General features: G+C 40.9%; 2 protein-coding genes across 6 annotated transcripts in view; one reads left to right on the top strand and one right to left on the bottom strand.

Moving 5' to 3' along the window:
- Window positions 1–401: 401 nt before the first annotated feature.
- Window positions 402–17247, bottom strand: part of c12h18orf54 (chromosome 12 C18orf54 homolog) — a 46588-nt gene continuing 29742 nt past the window's right edge. Inside the window, exons 2-17 of one of the 5 annotated variants that reach the window (XM_030742466.1) lie at window positions 10191–10328; window positions 9466–9601; window positions 8228–8387; window positions 7954–8121; window positions 7349–7448; window positions 7208–7268; window positions 6954–7134; window positions 6042–6133; window positions 5855–5894; window positions 5724–5762; window positions 4068–4160; window positions 3754–3808; window positions 3527–3578; window positions 2031–2195; window positions 1840–1904; window positions 402–817 (exon numbers count right to left, since the gene is read on the bottom strand). In XM_030742466.1, coding sequence (XP_030598326.1) covers window positions 667–817; window positions 1840–1904; window positions 2031–2195; window positions 3527–3578; window positions 3754–3808; window positions 4068–4160; window positions 5724–5762; window positions 5855–5894; window positions 6042–6133; window positions 6954–7134; window positions 7208–7268; window positions 7349–7448; window positions 7954–8121; window positions 8228–8387; window positions 9466–9600 — 1557 coding nt within the window. In that variant the 5' untranslated portion in view covers window position 9601; window positions 10191–10328 and the 3' untranslated portion in view covers window positions 402–666. Of the gene's footprint in view, window positions 818–1839; window positions 1905–2030; window positions 2196–3526; window positions 3579–3753; window positions 3809–4067; window positions 4161–5723; window positions 5833–5854; window positions 5895–6041; window positions 6134–6953; window positions 7135–7207; window positions 7269–7348; window positions 7449–7953; window positions 8122–8227; window positions 8388–9465; window positions 9606–10190; window positions 10365–17247 lie in introns of those variants that run through there. The other 4 variants (XM_030742462.1, XM_030742463.1, XM_030742464.1 and 1 more) reach the window with 4 other exon arrangements.
- The window catches only part of mbd2 (methyl-CpG binding domain protein 2), a 62722-nt gene continuing 55058 nt past the window's right edge, over window positions 9584–17247 (top strand). Inside the window, exon 1 of the mRNA XM_030742467.1 lies at window positions 9584–9614. Within this exon, the coding sequence (XP_030598327.1) occupies window positions 9599–9614 (16 nt within the window). The 5' untranslated portion in view covers window positions 9584–9598. The remainder of the gene's footprint in view (window positions 9615–17247) is intronic.

Here is a 17247-nt window from a genome sequence, read left to right as displayed (position 1 = left end):
CCCACATAAAGAGGGACATCTGGGCACCCTAGAGCCACCCCTCGCTCAGTACTTCCTGTTTCAAAAAGCTAAGATAGTAACGACCAAATACTCAGCTCGAGTCTTCAAGAAGGGGACTGGAGTGTGATGGTAGCTGCTGCATTTTGTAAACATGCAATTTTTTTTTCTACAGTAAAAATTTAATGTAGTTTTACCAGCAAGCAACTGAAAAAAGCTGCAGCTGAAAGTTGGCTCAGCAGCAGCACTGATGGGGTTTCTTCCTTCTGCTTGGTGGCCCCGCCCTTTCCACGAGGCTGTCAACAGGAATGACTGTAATGCTAACTTTATGGCACCCAGTGTGTCTGCAAACAGGATCAAACTCATCAGCAGAACACTTTCTGTGCAGCAGCAGGCACCGAGTGCATCCATCCATCCTGGCACATTCAGAATAAAAGATGTGACGTGTTTTCTCTCTGAGTTTGTCCTTCACAATTTCATCCTCCTCTTTAAATCAACACTGTGCTCTGACTCCTCCTCAGAGTCTTTATCAGTTTCATTTCAGTGTCAAGACACTTCCTGACTCTAAATCCAGAGTCTGCTTTAATATCAGGGTTGTATTAGTGTTTAAAATAACTGCACTCTCTCATATAAAATGTATAAATACAGAGCAGATACTGTAGGTGGCTCTCAGTTTCCGGAGGGTTCCTGCTGAGAGCAGACGAGTCTGTCGGCAGATGAGGAGGAGTAGCGCCCCTCGTCGTCGTCCTTCTCTTCCTCTCTGCTTTTCTCTCTGGGTTCTTCCACCAGCATCTTCAGGCGGTTCAGGTGATGCAGAGCTCTGAGGAGGACAAACATTCATCATCACGTGTCTGCTTCACTCACCCTAAACTGGCGTCAGACTGACGTAGATACCGTGATGATGGACGCAGATGTGTTGATGTCACACAATAGTCTTTGAAATCTTGGTTTTGAACTATCCGGCTAAGAGTGTTTACATCGCTGCCTCAGCTTTCTGAACCCTGACACGAGTCACCACATCACTAATTAATGGGACCATAATTTAGTAAATGAGCAAATCACGTTTCAAGACCATAAACCCATCAGGAAGGGCTCCACTGAGGTCACAGATCAAGTAAGAAGTCATTTTCTCATAGACTCCTACAGAATCAGAGTCGCCGCCCCCTGTTGGCCATTAGAAAGAAAGCATGCTTCATGCACAGGCTAAGTCTGTCTTTGATGTAAAGTCTAAAAACTGAACAGGATTTATTTTGGAGGAGCTTTCAAAATTAATTTGAAATAAAAAACAAAAAACAAAAACAAAATTAATGAGTATGTCTTTTTTTTTTTTAAATAAGTAAAACCCACCAAACACGAGAGCCTTAATCCTTTCCCTGAACCATCCATCCTAGGATGGTTCGGTGGGGGGGGGGTCCACAGAGGAGACCTTCCAGCTGCGTTAGTAACCCTTTAATATATTTATCATCCTGTCATCTGGATACTTCAATCAGTTGCCTTGAAATTGAGAAAAGTTTAACTCAGGACACGCCCACTTTGCATCACCAGCAGTATTTCACCTGTCAATGCTACCTGTCGGTGAATGTCATTGACCACATCACTGCTATGCTGCCTGTGTGGATGCCCCTTTACCTTCACAGATGGGTCCTTGAACCTCCCAAAAATGTAAACCTGCAGACTATTACAACAAGAAAAGGCCCCATTTGATTCTACATGATTTCTCATAATGGGTTTGATTTTTTTTCTTTGCCTGGAGGTGCAGCGGTGTCTTTGATGCAGTTTGTACTGTCAGCACAGATTATCAGTTTGGTCTCCACAGTCTCTCTGATGTTCAGAGTCAGTTACCTCTCCAGTGATGGTCTACCAGGAAAGCTCTGGAGCTCCTGCAGCTCTGCGTCATCACCAGGCCACTGCAACACAAACTCTTGTTAATCTAAGTCTTTTTTTCTTTAAAGTTAAACTCAGTTTACACAGATTTGCATTTTATTATCCACATTGTCTAAAGATCTGTGTCCAGCCTGCCCGGCTCTTTGTACCTGTTTTGCTGGCATCTGCTGCTGCTCGGAGAAAGCGAAAGCTGCTGGTGTGCCCTGTTGTTGTCGCTGAAGCTCCGCCTCCACAGCCTGTAGTCTGAACAGCATCTGCTTCAGAGCCTCCACCGGACCAGGCTGCTTCCAGATGCTGTTTTCATGACTCCAACCCTGAGAGAGAGGAAACAGGAAGTGCTGTAATCGTTTAGACTTCAGTCACACAACCGAGGTTTCACTGGAGACAAAACTGCCGTGCATCCTAGGACGGACTGGGATTAAAATCTTGAACAAATAAGAGCTATTCAACCCAAAACTTTCACAAAGTGGGTTCATCTGGTTCAACCTTCTGTAATACCTGTATGATCTGTGGAATAACAGCGGGACAGACTGAACAAGCTAACACTGTATGCAGATAATGTGATACTGTTCATTACAAAATTACACCGATTCAAGTTATTACAATAAAAAAGAGACTGATATTCTGTGATCAGCTGTAACACTTCTACAGTACTTTTGAAACCACATCCTAGAACAGACAAAAAGTTTCCATGGAAAACAAATTAGAGAAAGTACATACAATACTCTTATATAAAGGCGTACACTGCATAATATATTTCTATTTACATAACCTTTAAGAATAAACCAGACATAATGCACACTTACTAGGTATGCACATCATATTATACTCCTGTTTACAGGAATATTACCACATAATGCACCCATCCTACATAATCTGCTGGTATCAATGTATTTTGTATAAAATCATTAATCAAAAGTCAACCATGTTGTTTACATTTAAGTAATATTGCTGAGCAGTAGGTATGGCTTTAAGACGATGGGTCACAGTCTGTACTATTTATGGCCATGAGTCATCCCTAACCCTAACTAATGTTAAACAATGCTCAGCCAATCAGAAGCTGGCACCACAGGCTAATCAATAAGACCGCAGCCTAAATTAATGTTCCTATAAACACACTGGCTCTTTACCTGCAAATTTGGGATTCAGCGACTGAGGTTGCCATATATGAGGAATCCCCACTCTCTCCATTTCAGCCAATAACGGGCAAGTAGGTATAGCCAATCACACAGCAGGATATGATCACATGTAATTACAATATCCTCCCATTTTATTTTGAGTGAGAGGATTAAATAAAGTGCTGTAAATCTGACAACAGTTCAGGCCTCTGGCTCAGATTAAACTAACAGCTTCTGAGAGGTTATCGACTTTTTAGGACAAAATACTCTGCATTCTGCAAAGCCATGCAGTGAGACAGGACTCTGATGGGCTGGTTTTGCCTTTCATGGTGTATGTTTGCCATCCTCGCTTTGACATTTTAATTTTTTTTTGAAGCAGTCACCTTCTCTCAGAGGTGACGATACAGAGGGCTTTTCCACTGATCTGAAAGTTTCATGTGTTTCACATTTGGGTACCACTCAGGAAATGAAAGTAAATTAAAAATTATGCAGTGAGCTGACATGAGAGAAGATGACATTAAACCTACCTCTGCTCCTGTGTTAGTCAGCTCCTCTGTGAAGCCTCCTGCTGCTGAGTCTCTGCAGGATGAAAATGCCACCACAGATATGACTCAGTGTGTGGAGTCATAGCAGATCAGAACAAACCACAAGTGCAATTCCGTTTCATTTATATAGCAGTCGCCTCAAGGTGCTTTATATTGTAAGGTACAGACCCTACAATAATCACAGAGAAGAGTAAATGAGTCTTACTCACAGAGGACAGTGTGAGGGCGAATGGTGCAGCAGCTCCTCAGTGTTCACAGGACTCACTGAAAACACCAGAAACAAAGACCTGATCACTTCCTTTGGCTGTGCTGGTATCACCTGTAACACCTGTGCTTTTCTGCAGGTCAAATTCTGCTTTAACAGCTTCTACAACAACCAGACACGGCTGTGTTTTAAGAAAAAGTGTTTAAACTTGTAACTGACTCAAAGTTTCTGCCTCTCTGAGAAACAAGCCAAAAAAAAAGAAGCTTTGGTAAAAGAGTTATTCACGTTCAGCTGCTTCAGGTGAGTCCTGGTTTTTACCTGGATCTGCAGGACACTCTGCTTGTCCAGAACTCTGAGACAGAGAGTTCAACACCTGATCGGCCTTCTGGATCAGAGACTCGATCCTGTTGTCTGACAGGAGGGAACACACATCAGGAACAAGCTTAGCATAAAAAAAGGTTAAAAGACTGAAATGCTGTTATAGGAGGTGTGATCCAAAGGCCAGTCTCATGTTAAAGATCATCTTGTCTTGCAAGCTCTCGACCATTTTCAGTATGGCTGCTGGTTTTAGATCTGTTTAGTCCCACTAGAAAAACTGCAGTTCCTCTAGTGTCCACTTGAGGCTCCAAAGGTGAGTCAGTCCCCATAGACCCCCCACAGTAAAATGTCCACTTTTACAGCAGAAATAAACTGTTTTGGTCCCTATATTTCCCCATTCATAACAACTGTTTAATAAGTCACCTGTTTAAATTATATTAAGGCTTAAAGTTTGATTTTTAGGGACATGGTCTCTTTGGCAAGTGGTATGCAGGCAGCTGTAGCTGCTAGCTGTCTGCTCGGCTTTACTTCAGCTAACCTAACTGAACCTCTGGACCGTGTTGGAGCCATTTGTAGCATTTTAATGCAATTAACTGTCAAATTATACGGCTGCAGTGCAGTTAATTGTATTAACAGACTGTCTAAGAAGAACTCTGTGCTCCAGTGTAGATGAGTGAAATTCTAGGATTGTATTTAGATGTTACTGATTACTGAGTAGCAGGTATCTGCACTTCAACATCTCATCTAAATGTGATGATATCCGGGCCTAAAATAAAAACATTTTGGCATCTGAAACAATAACAGGGAGCCTTTGAGGCTTCAAAATACAGAAACCCAAACCAACGGGTGATTATGGCCATCTTTGATATACAGTCTATGGGTACAGTGCAGTAGTCTGAACTCGAATCTGTTGGTCAGACAAGCTGCGAGCTCAGCAGCCTGCTGGGTCTAAAAATCACCCTCACAGAATTTGTTTTTAACCTAATGTAAGTTATTTGCTTACTCTAGGAATCTAATTAGTTTTGGAGCTGAATTTGGCCTGTTATTAATCCACCCATCCATCCTGCTGCCCGAGCAGAGATGGCGAGATACTTTAACTCGGTATTTTACATGACTTAAAACTTTTTAATGGCCCACAGGAGCCCTGTTTTGCCTCTATGATGGTCACTGGATCACCTCCTGTGTGTCAAAGCAGTAATCCTTCAACTTGATTTATGTTTTCTGGAAATGATAAAAGTCACATGTAGAGATCTGACGCTTGTGTTCCTGTGGCCAAAAATTTGAACAGTACAATGAAAGTTTGTGTTGACAGGGAACAAATTCACCGTGCACAGCCTGATGAATATCACCTGGCCGCCGGCCTTTGAAACTCTGGACTCTGACTGAAAACTGCTGTCGCAGCTGCAGACCGGGCTCTCGTCACCAGTGAAGACTGTCCACGTGAACGTCACGTCCTTTTTTGCTCTTTGCACAAGTCTGAGGTCAGCGATGAAATCACAGACCAAACAGTGTAAGAGGTCAGAATCTGACTTCCAGGTAGAGATCTAAAAATAGCCGCCTTCACCAAATTTAAGTAAGCTAAGGTTTTTTGTATTTTGAGAGGCTTTGTTTGCTCACACACGGATTATTTTACATTATACTGAAACGTGCGTTTACCTTGGTACATGTTCATCACAACGTCAGAGCTCTTCCTCTCTGCAGTGAGCAAAGAAATCTGTTCAGCAAACTGAAGCCTCAGGTCTCTGAGTGTCTGCTGACTGCCAGCCTACACACACACACACACACACCTTTTACTTCCAAACTTGACCAATGAAGCTCTTCTTCTGACTGTGGGACACACATGTGACAGAATATGGTTTACCTGGGGCACCTGGGTGCACTCAAAGCCTTCATTAATAGACACAATGAAGCAGCTCTGCATTAACCAATGAGAGCAGCAGGACAATAAAGCTGCACTGCAGCTGCTTCTCTCACCTGTGCAGGTGTCTGGTCAGCCTCTTCATCTTTCTCCATGTCTGCTACCCAGGATGGAGCTGTGGTTCTGGGAGCTCCAGGTGGAAGAACATCTGGAAGAAGAAACATGACCCCATCAAATAATGCTGCTTAAGGGTACAATTACTTCCAAATAAACTATGTTCTATCAGAGTATGTGAAGAAAACATTTTATTTTCACTGAGGTTCAAAATGATACGATTGATGTATCCAGCACACAGGCAGCACGGTGGTACAGTGCTTAGCACCGCTACCTTATAGCAAGAAGGTCTTTGGGCTGTGGTCGAATAGTCCAAATATTTACCTCCTACTTCCTTTTCATAACCACTCTTCCTCAGCCTTTATAGAAAACGTGATGAGGAGAGGAGGAGGCTGGATAAGATGTTAGGAAAGAGAAGCTCAGAGAATCTGTCTACATGGAGGGACGACAAAAATCCCATCTGATTCCATCCCAAAGCATTCTTACTCTGTTGTTCCAGCAGGTCATATAAACAGAAACCACCAGAGAAAAAGACTTCATTAAAACACTTCCCCTTAGTGTTCAGTATTATTTCAACCTGACGGGTCACTTCTCTCTGTTATATACAATAACGGAGCATAAAGTATTAGTAGATTTACTGTTAATGTTAATAATAAAAAGCTGCTAAATGGGGCACTGGGGTGGCTCAGTGGTTGAGTAAGTGACCATATTCATATGCTGCGTAGCAGTGCGGGCGGCGCAGGTTCGAGTCCTGACCTGTCGCCTATTTCCCGCGTGCCTTTCCCTGTATCTCTCCTCCCCATTTCCTGTCACTCTCTACTGCTAATATAAAAAAAAAGCTGCTAAATTAAGCTTTGGAATTAATGCTGTGGCATCTTGGAGGTTTTGTGCAGATATGTGTAAGAGGAAGATACCGTGGTCGTCCCACAGCTCTGACTGTGGAGGCGGCGGCTCGCTGAGGTCACACCTCTGCAGCCAGGCTGGATACTTCAGATCAGGCACGCTGGTGATTCCTGAACAGTCCATATCAGCCTTATTACTGGTGAACCAGCGAGGGAGGTGGAGCGACGAGGACGGTGGCGCCTGCTCTGATCTCTGAAGAGGAGAAACAGCAGTTTATGACACTGCTACAGTCTCAGAATAATCCAGAAAAGTGAGCGAGGGTCACCTTAAAACTGTCGCTGTGAAGGCCTGGATTAAATGCGGTGGCCCTCGGTCTGTCTCTGCACCTGGAGAGGAGCAGACAGTAATAACCTGGGACTCAGATCTAACAGGAAACATCCCTAACGAGCCAGGAAGCAGCACAAACCTGGCGCTCCTGGACGTCCTGTGTGGAAGCGAGTGATGGTGGAGGAGTCTGGAGGAGGACGAGGGGCAGGGCTGGGAGGCTGCAGACCGGGACAGGAAGTCTGGACCAGCAGAGGAGACGAGTGAGGAACTGAGGCAAACTCATCACTGCTGTTATTAATGAATCATCTATTGATTTAACACTGATTATGGAGGCTGAGCTACAACAGTGATGTGTCTGAGTATCTAATGCTAAGGCTGAAACGTGGGCGATGTGTTTAAAGACAGCACGTAAAAGCAGAGGTGTGTTTTTCCTGGTATGAGTGGTGCGTTTAATGGCCTTGGAGGAAATGAGTAATGACCTTGGATAAAGACAAAAGGTGTAAATGATGTGTTGAATGAACTTATGAGGCAGATGTGTGGCTGCTGCATTTAAAAACCTGAAATGGTAAGAGACACATTTTAAAGGCGACCAGTTGTGCTGATTTCCAGCTCCACACTTTTAGTCTTGGACTCTACAGACCATATTAGGGATACCCCCTCTCTGTGGCACCATACAGATGTACACAAAAATGATGGGACTGAGTGTTTAGGGCTTTAAAGGTCCAGTATTATGTGTTTAAAGACCTTGGATTAAGGCGGTGGTGTGGGTGACGGGCATTGAGCCATCATAGGGGATGGACAGCAGTTCATCTGTTGTCATAGAGAGTCTGTCCCGGTAAGCGCGGTGATGGAGGACGCTGACAGGGAGATTCAGGAAGTCCAGCTCCCTGTCGGTCAAACGCTCTCTGAGAACTGAAACAACAACGGAGTACATAAAAATGACCACAGTATAATAACAGATTCCCTTGTTTGATAAAGTCTGAGAGATTTTAATACCTGATCCTGAGTGGCGACCTACCGTCTTTGTTTCTGAGCGTGCCCACTCTGTGCCTGCACGGCGTGGAGGGTGGGCTGTGCGGCAGAAGCAGCTTCCCCGTCAACGACGACTCGCTGCTCTCACGACTCCTCTCAAAGTCTGCGATGTAAGCGTCCAGCGTCGCCGACGCCGAGTCATACTCCTGCGGTCAGACAGTCAGTGTGGATGTCCTGGTTTTAATATACTCATCACACAGGCTGCAGATGCAGTACTAACACTAAAATAAATGCTGAGTTAATCGTGTGTCTTTTTATAAGAAAAGAACAGCAGCATATTGGGAGCACTGAAGGTTAAAAATAATAATAAAAATTCAGGAGCTGAAATTCAAATTTTCTCAGTTAAAGTTGTCGCTTCATGAGAGGAAAAAGAGGCAATTTAAGAAGAAAAACAATTTAGAATAATAACGGGTTTTTTTTGTACTTTTTTAAGGTTAAATTGAAAGCAAAGTCACATATTTGAATTCCTTTGATCAATAAAAAATTTTGATTAGAACACCAACCTCTTTCCAAATTTATTATTGAGCCAGGAGTGAAATTACGTCCAACCTAACCTACAAAAGTGATATTTTTTCTTCACTAAAAATAAAAAAAAACCATTAAAATACAAACTGGCGTTTTCCCATTTTTTCTCATTAATTTGCCTGTTTTTTTATTGTCATGATTTTGACAGTTTTTCTTAGAAATTTGCAGGTTTTTGTCTGAAATTTTACAGTTTTTACTCATAAACTCAACATTTTTTTCCATTTCTGTTTGCCACTTTTTACTCATAAACTGCAGTTTGTCAAATTTACTTTCCAATATATATATATATATATATATATATATATATATATATATATATATATATATATATATACACACATGCATACACACACACACACACACACACACACACACACACACCAGTTTTTACAATTTACCAGTTTCTGTCTCAGAAATCTGCCAGTTTTTCCACATCTAAATTTGCCATTTTATCTTGGAAATTTGCCCATTGCTCTCATAAATTGTGTTAATTTTTCATGATAAATTTACCACCTCTTTTTCTCATAAAATTATAAATTTAATGTAAAAAACACAAAGGACAATTTAAAAAAAACAACAACAAAGCAAAGCAGAACTTCATATGTTCAAATGTTCAGACTGGCCAACAAAAAGAGAAGATCGGTGTTGAACAGGTGAGAAGCTCTGGCGCCCACACACTGAGTCAAATGACCCGCACACCTTGTCTTTGTATCTGAAGGTGGAGCTGTGCTGAGGAGGTCGCAGGCTGCTCCTCAGGTGACCTGACTTGGACAGCAGGGAGGTCACGGTGGACTCTGGAGACAGAGAGTCACCCCACAGGCCGCCGCACTCCATGCTGTCAAAAACAGGTACAGTAAAGTTTGAATCACTGCAACAGAGGGAAAATACGGGGTAAAAATGCTCACAGTGGGGTTCATATAGGTATCAGTAGTTAAATCACAGCTGGCATTCCTAGTCAGAGGCGGGGATTTACCTGTGGAAAAGCACCTGTTTGACGCTGATTTTAGAAAGCTGACCACCTCTCAGGGTTTGTCAGCTTATTGTCAATGGTTGCTTTTCCCGTCTTCCCTTTAAACCCGATGCTGACGGGCTTTTCTTTGACTGCTAAATCTGGCGTTTGTTTGCTAACCTGCCACTAGCCGAGCTCTGCGGCTAAAAAAACACCAAAACGAACAAAAATCAGTCAAACAGGCCATTAGAGGCCTGCCACATTCAGTCACCGTAACGTACAGCAACAGTTTAGTGTTGTTACAGTATTGATAAACGGATAAAGAAGCGTTTTGGCTCATCGCACTCAAACATCTCAAAAGTTTTCTCACTGACGTTAAAGTTCAACTTAGCAGCGCTGCTAGGCTATAAACGCATATCCGAACGCAGCACTTCCCCGAACTTCCTGAAACTTTATAAACACATAAAATACTCACATTTTTGCTCCAAAAGTCCTCCTTTTCACTGTACGCCCTGCCCAACCCTCTGCGTACACTCACTGCGGCTCCAGAAACAATTCAAAGGCTCCCGGGTAAAGCTAGCTCACCGTTAGCTGCAGTCACTTCCGGAAGATGCTGCAACCAAAGTCCGTTCATAAATCTGGTAAGTAATTATATTCATGGTTATCGGGACACACTCTCAGTATATAATTATCGTTTGCACAGTTAAGGTCTGTTATGGTCTTAAGAAACTTTCGGCGCCTGTTACAGACAGACTGACGCGTTTAACCCCATCCTCTGACAGGAGTTAGTAAAACATCAAATATGGTGTAATTTCGTGTTAATGGTGTTTAAGGTACTTTTTTTTTTTTAAGAATTCAGGATGTAATATCCACTACCTATAATACTTAAGCAGCTCCCACTGATACCTGTGTGCATACTACATGCACAATATGTCTGTATAGTAGAACAAGTTTTAAAAGAAAGGAGAAAAAACCTTTTGTTTGTAAATTATGGCCAATCTGAATCATCAGGACTGAAAAAGCTTCAATGAAGACACCTCCTCTGTCTGCTTCTGTCTCTCCTTATGTTCAGAGTAACTCTTTAAAGCATTTATTGCTCTGATGGTAACATAATGTGTTATTATCAGGTGGATTAGTATTATTGCAGTTCTTTGTCTGCTCCACTCCGAGAAGCTGCACTCACAGTGAGCAGGGAAAGAAGAAACTCAGATCAATTTATTAGATTAATTTCTTTGCTGCTTGAAATTGGGCAGCCACAAGAATAATAATGAAGACCTGGTATTTGAATATCACTAATAGCAGGATTTAATTACTGTGAATGCTGCAAGCATTCACAGTATTGTTCTTGTAATCTTTATTATTTACTGTGAATGCTGCAAGCATTCACAGTATTGTTCTTGTAATCTTTATTACTGTGAATGCTGCAAGCATTCACAGTATTGTTCTTGTAATCTTTATTATTACTGTGAATGCTGCAAAGCATTCACAGTATTGTTGTTGTATTCTTTATTATTTATTATTCTTCCGTACGTTTTTTGACCGCTTCGATCTCAAAAACCGTTTAAGCTACAGAAACCGTTCTGGTATCAAAACGTGCGGCTTCTTCAGGAGATCGCTGCTATTACTTTTCAGGTTCAAATCTTCTGCCATTAATTTAATATTAATATTTTTCTAATTTTTTTGGCCCCATTCAAATGAATGGGGAAAGCTTAAAAACCTTTTAAAACCCTTTCAGCCTTTAAAAGCTAAGAACTTCAGCATACCTTAAGCTAGAGACACCATTTAAACTTTAAAATAAAGCCATGACTCTCAGCTATTCAGCTATTACTTTTTGTATTAATATCTTTTATGGTTTTTAAACAGTTACAGTTTAAGCACAAGAAGGTTTTTTGCTCTTTTTAGCGTTTATAATGGTTGTGTATGTGGTCGTCTAGAGTGCGCATTCCAAAGGTTAGAGTGCGAGACTTGAAATTCTTCAGCTGAAAAATATCTCTCTAAACTGCCGCTGTGTCCACACTCTTCACTCTACAGCCATGATTTTATGATCAAAACGTAGAGCTGCTTCTCTACTTTCAAACAATGTGTCTCTTAGCCCTGAGAAATGTAAACTTTTTAAACTGTGAGGCTTCAAGCAGAGGGAGCACCCTCCAACTCCTCCATCCGCCTCTATAGTAATTTTCGGGAGGTGATTTTCTCAAAACCAGAAAAGACCCTTTTTTTAAACTGCTCCCATGACCACATTTTTCAACCCAGGAAAATAAAAATTACACCGCTGTTTAGAGCAGGTCCTTGTGACGCTCACAGTTTAAAAATTATTTTGATAGGAGTTACGGTTTTTGATTTATAAGCATTTGTTCGGGAGGTGCGCCAAGACAAATTCAACAGGGCTGTGCCACAAAGTGCCTGCAGTTAAACAGTTACACAGCTGTTTTGAGTTGGCAGAACTAAATGTGTAGCAGCATTCTGATTGGCTCATAATACTTTAAACTGATTGGTGGATTATTCCTCTGCATGCAAGCTGTTCAAAGTTGAGCTGTTTTTTGTTCTTTCATAACTTCAGCACCGTTTATGCTACAGAAACCATTCTGGTATCAAAATGCTCAGCTTCTTCTGCAGATTTATGTTATTACTTTATGACATTACGTTTAACAGTCTTTCAGCACTTTAACAGCCTTTTCAGGTTTAAAACAGTCGTTCAGCACTTTTAACAGCCTTTTCAGGTTTAAAACAGCCGGTCAGCACTTTTAACAGCCTTTTCAGGTTTAAAACAGTCGTTCAGCACTTTTAACAGCCTTTTCAGGTTTAAACAGTCGTTCAGCACTTTTAACAGCCTTTTCAGGTTTAAACAGTCGTTCAGCACTTTTACAGCCTTTTCAGGTTTAAACAGTCGTTCAGCACTTTTAACAGCCTTTTCAGGTTTAAACAGTCGTTCAGCACTTTTAACAGCCTTTTCAGGTTTAAACAGTCGTTCAGCACTTTTAACAGCCTTTTCAGGTTTAAACAGTCGTTCAGCACTTTTAACAGCCTTTTCAGGTTTAAACAGTCGTTCAGCACTTTTAACAGCCTTTTCAGGTTTAAAACAGTCGTTCAGCACTTTTAACAGCCTTTTCAGGTTTAAACAGTCGTTCAGCACTTTTAACAGCCTTTTCAGGTTTAAACAGTCGTTCAGCACTTTTAACAGCCTTTACAGGTTTAAAACAGTCGTTCAGCACTTTTAACAGCCTTTTCAGGTTTAAACAGTCGTTCAGCACTTTTAACAGCCTTTTCAGGTTTAAAACAGTCGTTCAGCACTTTTAACAGCCTTTTCAGGTTTAAACAGTCGTTCAGCACTTTTAACAGCCTTTTTAGGTTTAAAACAGTCGTTCAGCACATTAACAGCCTTTTCAGGTTTAAAACAGTCGTTCAGCACTTTTAACAGCCTTTTCAGGTTTAAACAGTCGTTCAGCACTTTAACAGCCTTTTCAGGTTTAAAACAGCTGTTCAGCACTTTAACAGCTGTTCAGCAGTTTAACAGCTGTTCAGCGTTATTAACAGCTGTTCAGCATTATTAACAGCTGTTCAGCAGTTTTAACACCTGTTCAACATTTTTAACACCTGTTCAGCAGTTCAGCAATTCAGCAGTTCAGCAATTCAGCAATTCAGCAGTTCAGCAATTCAGCAGTTCAGCAATTCAGCAGTTTAGGTATTCAGCAGTTCAGCAATTCAGCAGTTCAACAATTCAGCGGTTCAGCAATGCAGCAGTTCAGCAATTCAGGTATTCAGCAATTCAGCAGTTCAGGTATTCAGCAGTTCAGGAATTCAGCAGTTCAGCAATTCAGCAGTTCAGCAGTTCAGGTATTCAACAGTTCAGCAGTTCAGGTATTCAGAAGTTCAGCAATTCAGCAGTTCAGCAATTCAGCGGTTCAGCAATGCAGCAGTTCAGCAATTCAGCAGTTCAGCAATGCAGTAGTTCAGGTATTCAGCAGTTCAGCAATTCAGCAGTTCAGCAGTTCAGGTATTCAACAGTTCAGCAGTTCAGGTATTCAGAAGTTCAGCAATTCAGCAGTTCAGGTATTCAGCAGTTCATTGAAGCTCATTCAGCAAATAAGGTTCCAGCTGTTTGAAGCCTTTCTTGGCATTTCAGCTCCAATCTTTCAGCATGCAGCATTCACAGTGCATTTTCTTCAGGAAATGCTTTTTCTAGTTTATTATTATTATTATTATATGTTCTTCCGTACGTTTTTTGACCGCTAAAAACTCAAAAACCGCTTAAGCTACAAAAATAATTAAGGTATCAAAACGTTCAGCTTCTTCGGGAGAAGTGGGCTATTACTTTTCTTGTTCAAATCTTTAAGCATTGATTTTATATTAATATTTTTCTGAATTTTTAGCCCCATTGAAAATGAATGGGGAAGTTTCAAATCCTTTAAAAATCCTTTCAGGCTTTGAAAGCTAATAACTTCAGCATACCTTAAGCTAGAGAAACCATTTAAGCTTTAAAATGAAGCCAAGCCTTTCAGCTATTCAGCTATTACTTTGTGTTTTAAAATCTTTTACGGTTTAAGCACAGTGAGCATTTAAGTTTGAGGAGGTTTTTCAGGCGTTTCAGAGTTTATAATGGTTGTGTATTGCATTTGCTAGAGTGGGAGCCTGATTAGTAGAGTGGGAGACTTCAAAACTTTCAGATGGAAAATTTATTTCTAAACTGCCGCTGTGTCCACACTCTTCAGTCTACAGCCATGATTTTTTGCTCAAAATGTAGAGCTGCTTCTCTACTTTCAAAAAATGTGTCTTTAAACCCTGTCAAATGTACACTTTTTAAACTGTAAGCATTCAAACAGAGAGAGTACCTTCCAACTCCTTCATTAACCTCCATAGTAATTTCTGAGAGGTGATTTTCTCCAAAGCAGAAATGAGCACCTTTTTTAAACTGCTCCCACAACCACACTTTTGAGCCCAGGAAAATAAAAATGACACCACTGTTTAGAGCAGGTCCTTGTGGTGCTCACAGTTCAAAAATGATTTTGATAGGAGCTACGGTTTTTGATTTAGAAGCACTTATTTGACAGTTGCGCCGAGTCAAATTTGGCCAGAGTGCACGCACCTCAGCAGGTAAGCAGTGCACCTCGCAGGTGTTTTCAATTGGCGCATTTGCAAGCATTCAGCTTGGGAGAGCTCTCCAATATGTATGCATGCAAACCTCGCTGCTTGTATGAGACTCCTGTTGGCTCAGTGGTAGAAACACTGGACCATGAATGCAGAAAAAGCAGAGAGAGCAGGTTCAAGTCCCACTTTACCCCAAACTTAGAAGATTTTCCATTGGGTTTGGAACTTTAAATCTCTTCATATTCAATAATATTAAACTCATTCTTTCCACAGTTGTCTGTACCTTCTTGTTAAGACAAAGTTTCAGTGTGTGTTTATTTCTTCAAGCCCTTTTTGAGGCTTTAAAACTTTTTATATTAACACTTTAGCAAATTTCAGCTGAACAAGAAATTAATCTTGGTGCTTTAATTTGCTGTGACTGCACTCACTCTAGTGGTTAACCAGAGAAACAGCAGCTTTAATAACACAATGTCAGAATAGCATGCTCAGGAAAAATGGCCCAAGGTCATCAGCTGCCATAGCCATCTCACTCATAGTGGCCCATTTTACCCATTTCAATGTCTTTTATGGTTTTTCTTCAGCTACTGTTAAAATTTCTTTTACGGTTTAAGCACAGTGAGCGTTTAAGTTTAAAGAGGTTTTTCAGGCGTTTCAGAGTTTATAATGGTTGTGTATTGTGTTTGCTAGAGTGGGAGCCTGATTAGAGAGCTGATTTTCTCCAAAGCAGAAATGAGTACCTTTTTTAAACTGCTCCCACAACCACACTTTTGAGCCCAGGAAAATAAAATTTACACCACTGTTTAGAGCAGGTCCTTGTGGCGCTCACAGTTCAAAAATTATTTTTATGTGAACTTACCCCAAACTTAAAAGATTCTCAAGTTAGTTTTGAACTTTAAATCTTTTCTTATTCAATCATATTATACTGATTCTTTCCACAGTTTTCTGCACCTTCTTTATCCTTCATGTTTAGGACAAAGTTTCAGTGTGTGTTTATTTTTACAAGACCTTCTTGAGCCTTTAATGCTATTTATATTGACACTTTAGCAAACTTCAGCTGAAGAAGGAAAAATCTTCTAGCTTTTTTTGCTGTGAATGCACTCACTCTAGTGGTTAATCAGAGAAGCAATAGCTTTAATGACACAATGTCAAAACAGCATGGTCAGGAAAAATGGCCAGAGGTCATCAGCTGCCATAGCCACTTCAGTCATGGTGGCCCATTATCAGCCACCCTTAATAACCACACATTGACATCACAAACCAACAATCACAGTAAAACCAACAAAACATCACTGAATAACTGATAAACACCAATAGCTAAAACCCCCAAACATCAGCATAAACACTCCCATAAGTCCCTGCTTCTGTGGCTCCTCCCATTGGCTGCCACAACAGCAGATTCATTCTGTCCACAATTTTCTGCACTTTCATTCTCCTTCATGTTTAGGAGAATCATTCAGTGTATTTTAACATTTTCAACAACATTCCCAAATATTTCAGGAATGACAGCAATTCAGCTGAAAGCCTTCAGCTGCAAGGCATTAAACTTTTAACTTGCATTTAACTTCTCAATATGTTTTACGGTTTTTCTTCAACTCCTGTTTAAATATCTTCAGGCTGATTCTTGCCATTTAAAACTTGTCAAATTGATATATTGGCAAGCTAGAACTGAAGACCTTGTAGCTTCTGGCAATTCATGTGATCACCTACTGCTAACACAGAGAAGCTGCATTTAATTTAGACAAAGTGAGAACACCCTAAACATGAACAATAGCCCAAGGTCATCTGCTGCCATAGCCACTTGAGTCATGGTGGTGCCCTTTCAATACCTTTTATGGTTTTTCTTCAGGTGTAGATTAAACATCTTCAGGGCTTATTTTTTTTTATGTTTCACAATTCTTCATTTTGCTTGATATCTTAACAAACTTTAGCTGAGGAGGAAGAAAAGGATCTAACTCTTTGTCATCCCTGTACTCACCTTCTGGTCACACATAGAAATTGCACTTAAGTTACACAAACTTGAACAGGAAAAATGGCCCAAGGTCATCAGCTGCCATAGCCATCTCACTCATGGTGGCCCGTTATCATCCACCCTCAATAATAACACAGTGACATTACATTGACATCACAAACCAGCAATCACTGTGAAACCAACAAAACATCACTGAATAACTGATAAACACTGATAACTAAAACACCCATGCACCAGCATATACATTCCCACAAGTCCTTGCTCTGGTGGCTTCTCCCATTGGCTGACACAATATTATATTCATTCTGTCCACAATTTTCTGCACATTCATTCTCCTTCATGCTTAACCTCCTGAGACCTCGCATCCTTTGTAGTGCTCACAAAAAAGGTCAGTTTAAAGATTTTTTTTTATTTGGTTCTCAGGAGGGTATGACAATCATTCATTGCATTTTAACATTTTCAGCAACATTCTCACATA

This window comes from Archocentrus centrarchus, chromosome 12 (assembly GCF_007364275.1).
Source record: "Archocentrus centrarchus isolate MPI-CPG fArcCen1 chromosome 12, fArcCen1, whole genome shotgun sequence".
Taxonomy (NCBI): domain Eukaryota; kingdom Metazoa; phylum Chordata; class Actinopteri; order Cichliformes; family Cichlidae; genus Archocentrus; species Archocentrus centrarchus.
The sequence above is the reverse complement of the archived record's forward strand: the minus strand, read 5'-3'. Positions and strand labels throughout refer to the sequence as shown.